At 43.8% G+C, this 15,859-nt stretch overlaps 1 protein-coding gene across 9 annotated transcripts in view; it reads right to left on the bottom strand.

The window, feature by feature from the left end:
• LOC144373980 (uncharacterized) overlaps nucleotides 1–15,859 on the bottom strand; it is an 86,779-nt gene that overhangs the window by 37,137 nt on the left and 33,783 nt on the right. For all 9 annotated transcript variants that reach the window (XM_078036958.1, XM_078036961.1, XM_078036954.1 and 6 more), the window contains one exon: nucleotides 10,411–10,600. In XM_078036958.1, the coding sequence (XP_077893084.1) occupies nucleotides 10,411–10,600 (190 nt within the window). The remainder of the gene's footprint in view (nucleotides 1–10,410; nucleotides 10,601–15,859) is intronic.

Raw genomic sequence — 15,859 nt, 5'->3', positions numbered from 1 at the left:
TATAATAAATGTATCTAAGAGTTACATAATCAATACCCAAAATATATAAAGAACTTTAATGAATCAATAAGCAAAAGATAAACTCAATGTAAAGATGGACATACCTATCAAAATCACAACTCACAGAAGGATCTCTAAATGCACTTGCCCAATAGAAATATACATATACAACTAAAAAGGTCAGTGGACATGTCCTCTTGAGGACTCAATTATTAATGTCTAAGGGAATAAGCCATTTCTTAGTTGCCTGGTATCTCTTGATTGAGAGAGAGAAAAATAAGCAATTGTACATGTGCAGATCATATGATTTTCGCACTTTGATTAAGAAAGTGTCCTGATAGGTAACTAGCTCTGTTGACCACAATACTGCCATGAAAAAGGGCTGCAGAACTACTATTGAAGATTGAAGTCATTAAAACAACTAAAACAACTAACTCAACTAAAACAGTTGAATTAAAGCTAACTGTCCCAAATAGTAAATTACTTCATTCAGATACCTTATCAAATATTTACCAACTAGTTTATCTTGGAAGATATATATATATATATATAAAGAAGGTATATTACTCAAAGGTAAACATTTGGTGGATATTTTAATTATTTTAGAAGCTAAGTAGGATTTTGACAACATTTTTTCAAAAGTACACAGTTGTATCTCAGTATTCATGGTGGGTAGGTTTATTTCAGGACCCCCACAGGTCCTGAAATGCCATTTTATATAGATGCCTTATATAAAATGGCATAGTATTTACATATAACCCATGTAAATCTTTCTGTATTCTTTAATTCATTTCTAGATGATTAATAATACCTCATACAATATAAATGCTATGTATTAAATAGTTGTTACACTGTATTGTTTAGGGGCTAATAGGAAGAAAAACCTGAACATGTTCAGCACAGATGCATTTTTCTCCAAAATATTTTCATTTTATCCTTGGTTGAATACATGAATGCAGAACTTGTATATACAGAGAACCGACTATATACTGTTAAAATCATTGTCACCATGCTAGATGGCATAGGACTTTCAAGAATTAACTATGCACTTATCAGTGTTTAAGGAAAACCAAAATTATTTTCTAAAGTAAATTTTAACTTCACCTGAGCACTCTGAGAACATAGGAGGTGTTCTTCAAGACTACCATTCTTAGGTTCCTCCATCCTGTAAGAAAATGTTGACCCTATTTCTGGTTCGGCTCACTTGAAAGACCAGGATTCCATTTTACTACAAACAAAAGAGCTGAGCTCTGTGTGCTTGCCAGGGAGCATCATCTCAACTCTGTATCTGCCAAAAGCTCCTAAAGACTTGGCTAAATATTTACATACTGTGCCTGAAAGATATGTAATATTAACAGTTATGTGTATTATAAAAAGCCCCAAGAGGTAGAGGACAGGGAGATATTGTTATCTTAGGGACTTAATTCAAACTTCACTCATCTATAACTTTCAAATCCAAAAGTCTACAGCACCTTGAATACAGAGCTTAGAATGATAATCTGCTAATAACAGATTCCAAGTAACAATGGCTATATTTGTTTTTATGGCCACACTGAATGCAAAGTCACTACTTACAATAGTGCTTCTTTGTGGACGTAGTTCAAAAGTTTGGGGGTATCTATGAGTCTGCCTTTTTTTTGTACAAGGAATTAAAACCTGGGAAGATTACCACCAAGGGACATTCTCATCCCCTTTTTATTTTTTATTTTGAGATAAGGTATCACTATGTTATTGAGGCTGTCTGCAAACTTGCAATCTTCCTGCCTTTTCCTCTCAGAGAAGCTGGAATTATAGGCAGTGTGACCATACCTGGATACAGGTCTGTAATACAGTCTTACTTTAAAAGGCTAAGATCATGGTACCATTTTAGGTCATATATGAATCTTTCTCCTCTGAATCCTGACTGTTGTTTTTCACTTGCTACTTAATTAAAATTATCATTAGATTGTAATTTTCTCACAAAGGTAGTAAATATTTTTTAAAAGTACCTACAAGCTTCCTATTGAGCACTGTACTAGATCCTGTGGGAGATAACTAACAATATAAGATAGTTACTGCTCTTGGAGCTTAAAATCTGTTTAGAAAACAAGATATATATGTCAGGGTCAAATGAATGATGTTTATAATAAGAGTTCAGAGTTGGAAAACATATCATTGGGGGTAAAAAGGTTAGGGAAAGTTTTGTGGGAAAGAGGGAAAACAAGATGAGCCTTGAAATACTAGTAACACTGAATTAAAAACAAGATAAAACAAAGTGGGTAGGCCCAGCTGGATGTAAGACAAAAGGACTTTGTGACAAGAGAAGGTAGAAAAGGTAGACTGGCAAAAGTTTCTTAAAAATGTGAATGCCAAGCTAAGCAGCTTCACTTATGTTTTACTGGCTTTGAAAGTTTCCCTTGTAAAAAAAATTCTAGTTGACACAAGAGTTGTACAAATTTATGGGATACAATGCAATGATTCATTACATGTGTACACTATGTAATGATCAAATCAGGATGATTAGCATATCTACCCATCACTCCAAACAAGTTATTTCTTTATGATGAAACATTCAAATCCTCTCTTCTAGCTATTTCGAAATATGTATACATTATTTTAACTATAGTCATCTTACTGTGCGATCACATACCAGGACTTATTTCTCCTATCTAAATGTAAATCTGTGCCTGGCATGAAAAGTTTATGAGCAGGACACAGAGAAACAAAGAAGATGGACGAGGCAGGGAGAGAGCGTAGAAAACTGCTGACCCAACAGTCACTCACTAAATGTTTACCTTGCTACCTCAACTATGGCTGAATTTCTGAAGACTGGAACTCACACTTCTTCACGTCCCTCCTGATACACAACACAATATTACATAAATGCCACTGGGCCAGAAAATATTTTGGCAATAAATGAATAAATAAACTTAGAGAAGAAAAATTTTCTAATATGGTTGATCTCAAACCTATCCTTCAATGCCCTTTTATTTCTCTCAGTGACTGTTACCTACCCAGTAGCCATCTGACTCCCCAAGTCAGAAACGAAACACCCCATGCACAATCAACCAGCAAATCTTGCTGCTTCTACCTCCAGAAGGTCTGTTGAGTCAACCTCTCTCCATCCTTACTGCTACTGCCCCAGATGCTATAATACCCTTTTTGCTTCCCACCACCGGCTTCAATCTAACTCTGTTGTGATAAGAGGTCTTTCTCTAAAACACCAGGAAGGAAGCCAGAGAGTGATTTGGGGGTCATATTCACTCTTACAACAACTCACTCTTTGGAGAATGACCTCAATCCTTTTTGAGGGCAGTACCCCCAAATGATTTCACTCTAAGCTCTACCTCTTATAGGTCCTACCACCTGTAAACACTGCTGCAGTGAGGACCAAGCTCCCCACACATGAACCCCTAGAGTACATGCTCAAACCACATCCAAACCATAGCATCTGGGTTAGGTACCTGTCCTTGGTTTTGCACTGCATCCTGTGCTCTCCCCATCACAGAACTTGCAGCATGTCATACACTGAACTTCCTCTTTGTTTGTGTATTTATCCCACCAGATGATAAATTGGGCCCAGGCAGAGATTCTAACTAATGTTTTTTTCCACAGTCTCTCTGATACTAAGTATGATGTCCAGTTCACAACTGTATCCAATGCAAACTTACTGCATGAAGCAAACAAAAGGACAGAGTCCTTAAGACAGACCAAGAGAAAGAAATTAGGATGAAGATGGGAACAGAATAATTTCATGAAGCTCACAATTAGCCACATCTAATGGCATTCAGAATCATAATTCGGGTCAATAAATTGAGTATCCTGCCAGGGCTTGACATTTTCTTAAACACAAATAGACAAAACTTGTCTCACCAGTTTATAAACAGTTCAATTTGATTTCATCCAAACAAGCAAACAGACTGATGTTACCACCACAAGATATAACAAGCCCTGGGGGTGAATACTCCAGTGACAGCCATTTCAAACCTGTTTATTTATATGGTCAAAACTAGTTCAGCAGCTTCATGAAAACAATAGAAGTGATAACCAAAAGGGAAAAGCTAAACCTCTGTAAGTTCAAGCTCCCAGGAAGAGTAAAGACAACCAAAAATTGTAAATGGGATAAACAGGCAGACATAGGTGAAAACACACAAGCCAGGACACAGGGTGAGAATAAGGCAGCTTTAAGTTGAGGATGCCAGACTGTGAAAGAGGTGCACAAACCCCTAGCCCCCCAGGGAGGATACACAGGCACAACGGGAGGGAGGACTGCTGGGCCCAGGGAATCCCACCCAAGAGTATGACTATACGTATGAGGACAGATCAGACACTTCACACCACATACGCTTCACTGCCATATTTTCATCTGGTTATTCAGAGAAACTACAGTCACAGGAATAACTTTAAAAAGCTTTCATAAAATAATTTCTGTCCATAAAGGAAATCTACGTTAGTGAAAGGATCTATTTCAGGAAGAGGGCTGCTCAGAGACAATTTTTATTACCTGAGACACTGCTGATCTGCACACAAGACAGTCTTTATTCACTATATAATTTCTCCTCTCACCTTGCTATATTTGTTCCCATCTCCCCAGAATCCCTGATCCCTGTTCCTCTCTGGAGCTTGGGAAACTTCATAAGTTTCGGTCATCTGGCCCAGTCTCATATTTTGTGGGACTCTCCTATGTATATGCACATAATTAAAATAGCATTTGTCCTGCTAATCTGTCTTATGTAAATTTAATTCATAACCCAGTCAAAGAACCTAGATTGGCCATAAACAGAAAAAGTTAAAATGCCAGAAGTATATGCTTCATAACAAAAGCATTATTATGATGAAAACAATTATGCAATGAAAAAAACAAAGAATTTGCAAAATGTGTTAAGGAAAAAGAAGGTATATTCACCCCTAGTCCCTATATATATATACATCCCACATCATTCTCAATCATCCCAGGAACCAAGATCAATGGAGCAACTCACAAAGATATAAAAGGAAAAAACTAGAGAAGGCAAACAAAACCCCGCAGGCTTGAGGAACTGCTGGGCAACAGCAGCAAAGGCATAGGTGATGCCCAGCTTTGAAAAGGACAGGACTTATTCACAGGCCATGGAGCAAACACTATAAATCTAGTCATTAGATGGAAACAATGGCTAAAGGCAAAAACCTAGAGCTTTTCAGTTGGTGTTTCAAATAGAAACCAAATAAACTATTAAAACGGAGCAACTCCCTAGATTTGGGCTAATAAAACCAACTCAGAGGACAGAAATCAGCAAAAGGGCTTGTCTCCTTGCCACACTGATTGCTGATAAAATAGCAAGCTCATCTTAAGAAAAACAACATCCTCCAAGTGGAAACAAACTTACAAAGGAAGACAAAGCACACACAAGCATTTCAAAGGATATGATCAAATGCAAAATAAAAAAATAGAAACAACTCATAAAAGAGAAATTTGGCTTTGGAACCTCTCCAGGAGGAACATCTCTGACTCTGTTCTTGGAATCCTATCCCTACCACTGACTAGGCAACACCATCACATATTCCCCAGAGCAGCAATGAGTAAAAGAAGGAGTGAATAACAATTACATAAGAATTTTCTTTTAAATGAAATGAAATGAAACTGAAAAGAATGATTAGAAAGAAATCAGGAGTCTCACAGTCAGAATCTCATACTCAACAAAGCCCTTGGGCTAGAGACATAGCTCAGGAGTAAAGAGCATCGTACACAAGGTCCTAGGTTTCAACCCTAGCAATAAAAAAGCAAAAGAAAAACCAAGCCCTTGTACCCAAGCAGTGGTTCTACCAGGAAGTCCCTTTATTCAGCTACAGGCAAACCATGTAGGAAGCCCAGGAAAGGATCTGCTCCAGGGTCTCTAAGTGCTGACGGATTAGCTGTCCTCCCAGTCTCTTCATTTCCCTTCTAATCCTCTGCAGACGACTGAGAAATTGCTGGACTTGGTGAATGCTTTTGTAACCCTTCCCTTTCAGAAGCTGCTCTCAAGATGGGGAATTTCCAAATGGCTAAACTGGCTATCACAATATCATATCCAGGGAGGGAGTGAAAGGTTTTAGTTCTGGAAGTGCTCCGCCATTTGCCAAGGAAGTCACTGGTCCAGAAGCAGTCCTAGAAACATATTTGCACTCACTTCACTGGTAGCTGTTAATTTTGATACAGGTTCTTGCTAAATTGCTGAGGCTAGCCTCAAACTTTGTAATCCTCCAGCCTCAGCCTCCAAGTCACAGGGATTACAGGTAAACACCACTGCACCCAGAGAAAACATGCATCTCTTAAACGCCTCATGTGTGCAGGTTTCTATTTAGGCAGTTTCTATGGATTTGTTTTCACACCAGAAATTATTTCTTAGAAAATGCTTCTTGCTGAAGGGGCTGGGGTTATGGCTCAGTGGTAGAGCACTTGTCTCACATGTGCAAGGCCCTGGGTATTCGATGCTCACCACCACATAGAAAGAAAGAAAGAAAGAGAGAAAGAGAGAGAAAAAGAGAGGAGAGAAAGAGAGAGAAAGGAAGAAAGAAAGAGAGAAAGACAGAGAGAAAGAGAGAGAGAAAGAGAGAAAGAGAGAAAGAAAGAAAGAAAGAAAGAAAGAAAGAAAGAAAGAAAGAAAGAAAGAAAGGTATTGTGTTCAACTACCAAAAAATATTTTAAAAAAAGAAAGAAAAAAAATGTTTCTTGCTGAAGTCCATTTTCTAAACAGTCTGTTGTATACTTTCTGGAGATGACTGGCAAATTCCTACCTTCCCTTGTGTAAAACTCCTTATTTATTTATTTATTATTTTTACTCATGCTAGGGATTGAACCCAGGGCCTTGGGCATTTGAGGCAAGCACTCTGCCAACTGAGCTATATCCCCAGCCCCACAATCCTCCTTTCTGTATGTTTGTTTCATCCCTGTTCCTCAACTTGGGATGCCTTGTGATCTGCTCTAATCAACAGAAAGCAGCAGAAGTGACACTGTGTTAGTTCTGGCTTAGGACTTAATAAGCATGGCAACTTCCATGTTTATCCTCTTAAAGCCCGGTCAGTCCCCAGTCCCTGATGCCCGCAATTCCAGTTGCAGCCACATAAGTGTGAAGTCATCTTGGTCTTTCCAACCTTGGTTGAGGTCTCAAATGAATGCAGCTTCTGAGTGATTCCATAGGACATCACACAGTGAAGAAACCACCACCACCCCCAGCTGAATCTAGTCAGCCAAGAAAAATATAGAAATCATAAATTGTTGCTATTTTAAGGCATTAAACTCAGGGATGGTTTGTTATGCAGCAATATGTAAGTGAAATAGTCATAAAACTGAAAGCATTGTGTTAAACTTCAGGGAAAAGTAATAATAAATAAAAGAAAAGCTGATAATAAGGAACACAACTCCAGAGGCCAGCAGTCAATGGTATGAAAATCAAGGTGTCAGCATGACACCTCTGGAGGCTCTACTGGAGAATCTTATCTTTACCTCTTCCAGCTTCTAGTATCTGCCAGCACTTTTTGGCTTATAGCTATGTTAATCAGATTTCATTTCCTGAACAAAAACCTAACCAGAACAACTTACAGGAGAAAACATTTATTTTTGGCTTATGGTTTCAAAGTTTTAGTCCACAGTCAACTCAATTGCTCTGAGCCCAAGGTGAGGAAGAGTATTATGGCAGAGAGGTGTAGCAGAAGGACACTGCTCAGCTGATGGCAGCCAGAAAGCAGGGAGAGAGCAGGAGCCAGGGACAGAATACATAATCCCTATGGGCACACCTCTAGTGACCCACCCTCTCCAACTTTACCTGCCTTTAGCTACCACCTAGTAACCCATTCAAATGATTAATCCATTGATTAGCTCACAACTCTCATAATCTGATCATTTTACCTCTGAACATTCCAGGATCACGAGCTTTTGGGGAACACCTCATATCCAAACCATAAGAAGTCGCATTGTTTCAATCTCTGCCTCTGCAATCATGCCATTTTTTTCCTCTTCTCGCCAGCCTGGGTAACTTAGTGACACCCTGACTCAGTGGCAGAGCAGCCTTGGGTTCAATCTCCAGTACTGCCCCCACCCCCAGAAAAAAAGGTTAAGATGATACATTTACTGCCAGGACACTCCTGTGCACACTTTAATGGAGGCTAGACTGGAGGATCACAAGTTCAAGGCCAGCTTCAGCAACTTAGCAAGACCCCCGTGCAACTTAATGAGACTCTGTCCCTAAATAAAAAGTCAAAAGGCCTAGGGATGTGGCTCAGTGGTTAAGGACCTCTGGGTTCAATCTCCAGTACCAAAAACTAGATAAAAATTTAAAAAATTTAAAAGGGGACAGTAGCCACCTAGCTGATGTGAGCACAGGGGGTCTAGTAGAGTAGGGTGCTACTGTGTCTTCTTCCCTAAAATTCTGCATGATGGTGTCAATTATAATTGCACACAGAATTTAATAATTCTATCTCTATTATTTACTCTTAAAGTTGTGTATAATATCATCACAGACCTATACTTCCAGGCCGTATCTGTAATCAAGCCAAGGAGTTACAGAATCATTTCTAAGTGCTTTCACATTCTAATCATACCAACGTCTGAAGCTGAGTGTTTGCCGTCTGCCGAGTGCTGCACTAAGCACTCAAAATAATCATTTGAGGAAGGTCCCCTGGTTACTCCCACGAAGGATAAAGGTGGTGGGATTCAAACCCAGGTGTTTAGACTAAAGTGTACACATCTCAAACATTAAGTTCTCTATTACTAGCATCTGAAAAATGGAATCATTCATAAAAATAAGGCCGACCATCAAGTGTGTGCCACCCTGGGTCCAACTCCCTGCATATTTTAGCTCTAATGCTTAAAATAGTTGTGTCCACTAGCTATTATCACTGTCATTTTACAAATAAGGACATTCAGCTCAGAAAAACCAAGGGACTTGTCAAGGCCTCACAGCTGGCAGGTGGCCGAATGAGGATTGAAACCAAGGCCTGTTGGATCACAAAATGTTGTCACAAAGTTGACTCTTCCTTCCTTTAAAAATAAAAGGAACTGGTCTCTGATTTGGGGTTAGGAAGAGAGGAGAAGAAACAACTCCTAGTAATGGAAGGATGGACTCCAACAGTCCAGAGGCCAACAGCCTCCCCAGTGTGCAGAGCTGGTGGATCTGCAGGGCCCTGCTGCGGCTGGATTCCTGATTGTAGCAAATTCCAGGGCTCCAGACTGCAGGCTCAGCCTCTGACTAACACTGCAGTGATTTATTTGAGGATAAATACCTATGTCAATGTCTTATGACTGAACACAACAGGCCAAGCAGATTGGAACACCAGGAATGCAAGGCTGCCTGAGCTCTGCAGCTCGGGCCACCTCCAGCCGCAGAAGCGCCCTGCCTCCAAGGAGGAAGCCCTCGGAGCCACCGCCTGGCCCAAGGAGCAGCGTCCTTGGGAGTCAGATTGGTGAGACCAGCCTCCTGGAGGAGGACAAAACATTCCTTGGGCTGGCTGGAGGGAGGGGCAAGCCCAGGACCCACAACCACACCAAGCCTCTCCTCCGCACAATCAGAGTGACTTCACCACCACGGCTGACAAGACACCAGGCTCCGATGGTACCAACCCAACGGGATACACAACTGCCACCTGGGACTCTGCCAGGGGCTGGCCAGGTGCCTCCACATCCTGAAAGCATGGGGAAGGCAGTCAGCTCCCTTTGAGAGGGGGAGTGTGGAGCGGATAGGTGGGATGGACGGAGGCAGAGCAGGCTGCGTTCCAGGTAGGAGCCCGGTCCCGCCACTCAGATCCGGACCGCTTGAGCTTCAACCCCTTCATCTTGCAGAGGAAGAAACCAAGGCCCATGGAGTTACAGGGATCTGGGTCAAGACAGTGGAGCACAGGTGTTGGTGGCAGATGGGGGACTGGCACCCAGGCCTCCCGGTCCAATGGCCGGTTCTCCGACCACTGCTGCAGGCCGAGGTCAGCTGGGACGAGCAGCCCCTGGTGCCGAACACGGAAGCCTGGCTCCCCCTCCCCGGGAAGGTCTCGAGGTCACACCAGGAGCACAGAGGTGCATCCCTCACGCACACGCGTCAACACGCATGATCCAGACCCCACTCAGCTGCCAACCCCACCTTCTGCTCCCCCAACACACGACAGTCACTGACATCAGTTCTCTCAAAAACAATCTGTAGGTGCAGGAGAGAAGAGCCCAGTTTTCCAGACAGAGGCCCTGGAGCTCTGAGAGACTCTGAATGGGGCCACGCAGCCCAGGAGGCCCAATCTGCAGGAAGGAAGCCGCCTCTCTCCACAGCTGTAAGGTCACCTGGGCACCTTCCTGGCAGAGCAGAGCTATTTATCTTTGACAGAAAGTACCTTATGAACAACTTAAAAAAATGACAGCTGAATCACTGGCACAAAGTCATTCAAGAAATCTGGCCCCAGCCTTGGGGTGCGCAAGCCCAGGAAGAAGGGACTTACATGTGGGAGTTGAACATGCGACTCATCTTGGAGACGTGGTCATTTTCACAGTCGAGGTCCTCGTCCCCAGGCTCCATGCTGAACTTTCTCTTGCTGGGGCTGATGGGGGGAGGGCCAGTGCGGTGGCTGCTGAGGGCAGAGGCCACTGGGAGGGTCTGCATTCTGGATTCTCCCCTGAGAGCAGCTTCACCTACGCACAGAGAGAGAGATGATGCTGTCACCAGGCAGGACAGCCCCCATCTGGGTCCCCAGGCTCCCCCGCCTGCCTGCCCGGCCCCTTGCAAAACTGCTCCCAGTGGAAAGTTTTTGGCAACGTGACAGGCTGCCTGCCACCCTCAGGACATGGTCTGAGCCCGAGTCCTCTGCCAAGCATGGGGTGTTTGACATCAACTCGGTTTTCAGCACAGTCTTTAGGGTAGAGTTTAAAATGAAAAGGTGCAATACAGCAGAGAGGGAGGAAAACAGCGTCCGCCACCAACGACCTCAAAGGCTAATTTGAAACATGGAAGGTCCCCGACTCCCGAGCCCACCAACCGCCACGCCAAGCCGCCTTCTCTGGCCTGTTATGCTTTTATTATATTTTTGGTCTATTTTTTGAGTTTTGTTCAGAACAAGGAAAACATATGGGCTAACAGTTCACATTTGCCCCTGAAGTGAAAAGGAAGAAAAATACATTGCTTAATGAGAAATAAACATTTTATTCCTAGAAACGGCTTGTGAAAATCTGACGCCGTTGGTCTGGTTATCAGCACCAGGTTTCAGTGTCTAACCTGTGGGGGGCAGAGGTACAGCTCTCCAGACACTTTTCAAAGTCAGACGCCCAAATTGCAGTTCTGATTTTGATGTGATTTGACACCTTGGTGTTTTCTACAACCACTATGTTAACAGGCTTTGTCCCAGATGATAACTCAGTGTCTCACTATGAACTAAAGCAAGTGTGAACTTTCTCATTGATAACGATTCTTTGTGTACCTTCCAAACTTCGTCACCAACAGTGATCATTATTTCAAGTGAAATGAACGTCAAGCTCTCCGAGTCCCACGGGGGCGGGCACCTCGATTTTTTCACAAATAATAACCCTTTTGTTGTGCAATATGTCTTGGTCTCTGAGGCCTGAGCAGTTCTGTTTCCTTTTGGTCACAATTTGAGAGTCATACTGGGATGGAGGCAACTCATCAGAGGCCCTGTGGCACCTAAGAAAAGCAATCTCTGTCTGCCACCTCTCCTGCTCAGATCATCACAGATGTGTTGCGGGTTTAACAGACACTGGCTTCATACACACACGACAAATGCCATTTTGTTACGGGAAGGAGGGAGGGAACAGCCTCTGACCATTTACCAGGAAAAATAAAATCTCTGCCAATTTAGTCAGCAAGATATAAACTCACAAATATACACTGACCTATCGGACACCTCCAGGCATGGCTTCTTATAAGGGTTCTGGCCCCAAAACAAACTGGAACTTTCCATTCTAAATGAAATACAAAAAATAAAAAACCAACCTAATCCTAGGCTAGGCTTCGACCCTTAGAAAGTCGGTATGACTCTGATTGGCCACCACTTCCTAGCGAGTAGCTTTTGTATTAAAAAAAAAAAAAGCAAAGATAATCCTTCTACCTTGGTAAAATAGAAAATACTAATTCAAAACATCCCCCTTTTTTCTTGTCCTCCTCCTTCCATGGAGAGAAAAGAGGGTGTCCCCAGGTAAAACTTCCACTGCCCAGGCAACTTTCTGGGGATCCCTGATGACAGACCCCCAGGAATCAGCAAGTGTGACTCAAACCTCAGGTCAAAGTGGCCTGGCCTCCCACACTGTGCCCAGGGTGTCTCAGCACCCTGGCCTGGAGCTGAGGGGGCGGGGAGGAGGGAGCTCTGCAGACCCCTGAGCTTTGGCCACCATTTCATCAGCCGACTGCTGGGTGGCAACAGAAGTTGCTATGGAAAACAAGCGTCACGGCAACAAAGTCAGATCCATCCAAAAAAGGAGCTCGTCATTCATGACACTGTGGCACGGAGAGCAAAGGCTTCTGGGAAGAACAACATTCCCTCCCCCTCGGGGCTCCAGGGCCATCCTAGTAAAAATTCTTGTGATCATTGGCATTTCAAAGTTCATCAAGCGGATGCACTGCTCAGTCTAACGACTGAAAAGAAAAAAGTCCACAGCAATTCTCAGAAAGCACTGGAGATCCCTAACCAGGGAGTGGTGAAGGGACCACGGAGGCCCCCTAGATGACCCTTGAGCTGGAGGTGACCTGGAGTCACAGCACATCAGCATCTTGGAGGCTGCGCTGGAAGGAGCCTGGGGAATGCTTGGCTGGGGATGCAGGAGGCCTCAGGTTCCATCCCCAGCAAACACACAACAATTATTTAGTTAAACTCATCAGATATTTTGGTCGGGGGACTCAAGACACCTGTGTTCCAATCCTGCTCTTCCCGCGTGCAGTTCTACTCTCTGGCCTCCCACAGTGAGGGCCTGGGCCAGGTAAGACCTTCCAGCCCTTAGACGGACTGAGCCACAGTCCCGAAATTAATCAAGTGACCAACCGACCAACATTTACCAAGACGTCATTACACAAGGGATTGTGATACTAACCCAGCAAAACCAAAGCGTGACCCTCGACTGTTGTGTGTGTTGAGAGAGATAGAGGTGACCCTGGGTTCCAACAGACTTGGAAACCATGAGATGAAACAACTGTCACAGGTTTCTTAATGGCAGGTCTTGTCGTCTGTCAGACGGCAAGACAGAAACCCTGCTCCCCGCCATCATTCTGCACCGTCCCCTCGTGCCATCTCTCAAAGCATTGTCCTCAGCACGTCCACCCACCCCATCTCCAATGCCCAGCAGTCACTGGGAAGCCATGCCCAGACTGCTTCTGCTCTCACAAATGACAGCCAGGTCCTTCCTTGTTTGTCCAGGCATAGCCACCCTTTCTGAGCCCTCACACTTTTAACCCTAGAAGTTAAACAGTCACCACTGCACACAGAACTCATGGTCCACCCTCCACACCCTCACCAGGGTCTCTCCTCAGGCTCCTCTTATCTAAAGTCTGTGTATCCTGCAGAGTCACTTCAAAAGCCACATCCTTCCAGACTTCTTCCTCGATTCCTCAATCCGAACATCTCTTTCCACTAAGATCTATCGTGGTGGCGCTTGCCTTCCTAGTTTGTTTTGTGCTCCTTGAAGAAGGGATCATTTATTTTATGTATCTGAGAATACAGAACACTCGTGATCCTCCTGTGCACACCACGATGCTCACATGGAGGAATGAGGCAACAGTACAGGAAGGTGACAGATTTTTAGGTTATATTAAAGATCTAAGATGCCACAGAGTAAGGAATAAAATCTATTCAATAACACATTTACATGACCAGCTCTCGTAAGTCAGCAATGAAAAGAGAACTTAACCTGGGCACAGTGGCAGATGCCTGTGACCCCAGCCACTTGGGGAGGCTGAGGCAGGAGAATCGCAAGTTCCAGGCCATCCCTGGCAACTTAGTGAGACTGTCTCAAAATAAAAAGGGCTGGGGATGCAGCTCTGGGGTACACACCCCCTGGGTTCAATCCCCAGGACAGCAAATAAAAAAATTTAAAAATACGGTATATCCCAGCAAGGAGACATAATTCAGCCATTAAAAGGAATGAAGTCCCGTTGGTGCCGGGGCCTCTATGAACCTGGGAAGCAGGGAGGTAAGAAGGAAGCCAGAGGCAAAGGCCACGTGTTGCTGCGTTTCCATCAGATGTCCAGACCAGACCCACTAGAGACACAGAGTAGATTAGCGTGGCTGTGGGCTGGGAGGGCGGCTGGGAAGTGATAGCTAACAGGTGCCGGGATTCTACTGGGGATGATAAAAATATTCTGCAATCAATTGTGGGAAGGTCGCACGGCTCCAAAACGTAGGAAAGCCAACGTGCAGGCTTCGGGCGAACTGGACAGTGTAGAGATGCAACCCCCAAACAATAAAAAGATAACCGAAGACTCCAATGTTACCACATCCTTTTCTCTCTTGGGCTTTTCACACTTAACTGTTAAACGAATAAGAACAGGAATCTTTCCGGAGTTTAAAAAAAAAAAAAAAGTCTTGACATTGTGGTATCATCTCTCTGTGATACTCAAGTCAGACATTTTTTCCTTTTCTGGGGGCGGGAGGTACCAGGGATTGAACTCAGGGGCACTGAACTACTGAGCCACATCCCCAGCCCTATTTTGTATTTTATTTAGAGACAGGGGCTCACTGAGCTACTTAGCGCCCCGCGGTTGCTGAGGTTGGCTTTGAACTCGTGATCCTCCTGTCTCAACCTCCTGAGCCCCTGGGATTCCAGGCGTGCAGCACTTGGCCTGGCCATTTAACTACCTTTTAACTCACAGTTATAACTAAAGAGATCCTATTTTAAAAAGAAAATGCCTTTGACCTTTTCATTTATATACATAAAATTTATTTTTTAGTTGTAGTTGGACACAATACCTTTATTTTATTTATTTATTTTTATGTGGTGCTGAGGATCGAACCCAGGGCCTCGCTCGTGCTAGGTGAGCGCTCTACCCCTGAGCCCCAGCCCAGCCCTCTTTGGACTTTTTAATGAAGATAATTTTATCCAGGTGTGTGTTAATGAAGAAAAATGCCTGCTACATGCAAAACTTGTGTAAGCGCTGTTTTTTAGTCTTGGTGATAGTTCAAATGAATGGTTCAAAAATCTTCCTTAAATACTTTCCCCCTCAATTGAAGATAAGCAAACATTTGGGCCCAGCGTTTTACAAGAATCAGCATATACGTACTTCAGTGAGGGAAAGTTTAACTCAAGAGAGGAAAGGCAGAATCATTCGGTTTTCTGATGTGCTATGTGGGCACAGACATCACAAGACAACTCTGCCTTCAGAGTCAGAAAGGAGCAGAGCCCCCAGCAAGGTGATTCAGAGAAGAGAGGCTCCCTTCCTAATCGTATTATCTTCGTATCTGAAGGATTCTAAACGCCCTCCCCTTCCTACATCGTAATACTGCCAAGACTCAAGTTTTTCTTATGCTCAAATGGTGCATTTAATGGATGAGACCACTTCTTAGCGGGACATAAAATAATGGTTCATCTGAGAGAAGATGAAATACAGAGCCTAACGTGGAAGGCTTTCAGAACAGCACTGAGGCTGAGGCTGGCCTCCAACTGGCAATCTCCTCGCCTCAGCCTCCCGAGTCGCTGGGATCCCAGGTGTGCACCACCATGCTCGGCTTATCTGGCTCTAACTTTTAAGGACAGATCTTTTTTGGCAAAAGTCTCTGAACCTTACCCAATGGAGGCTTTATGTTCCCCCCCTCACCCCACCCTGTTTATCATGTCTGAACCTAAATCTAAGACATAAAACCACAGCTGGCCTCTCCAAGCCTCCCCACGGCGCTGATCTGTCTCCCGTCTGACCACAGCCCCCGGCAGCCCAGCTGACATCACCCTCCCAGCGAG

This window comes from Ictidomys tridecemlineatus, unplaced genomic scaffold (assembly GCF_052094955.1).
Source record: "Ictidomys tridecemlineatus isolate mIctTri1 unplaced genomic scaffold, mIctTri1.hap1 Scaffold_54, whole genome shotgun sequence".
Taxonomy (NCBI): domain Eukaryota; kingdom Metazoa; phylum Chordata; class Mammalia; order Rodentia; family Sciuridae; genus Ictidomys; species Ictidomys tridecemlineatus.
Note: the sequence above shows the minus strand (reverse complement) of the source record. Positions and strands in the feature narration are given on the sequence as shown.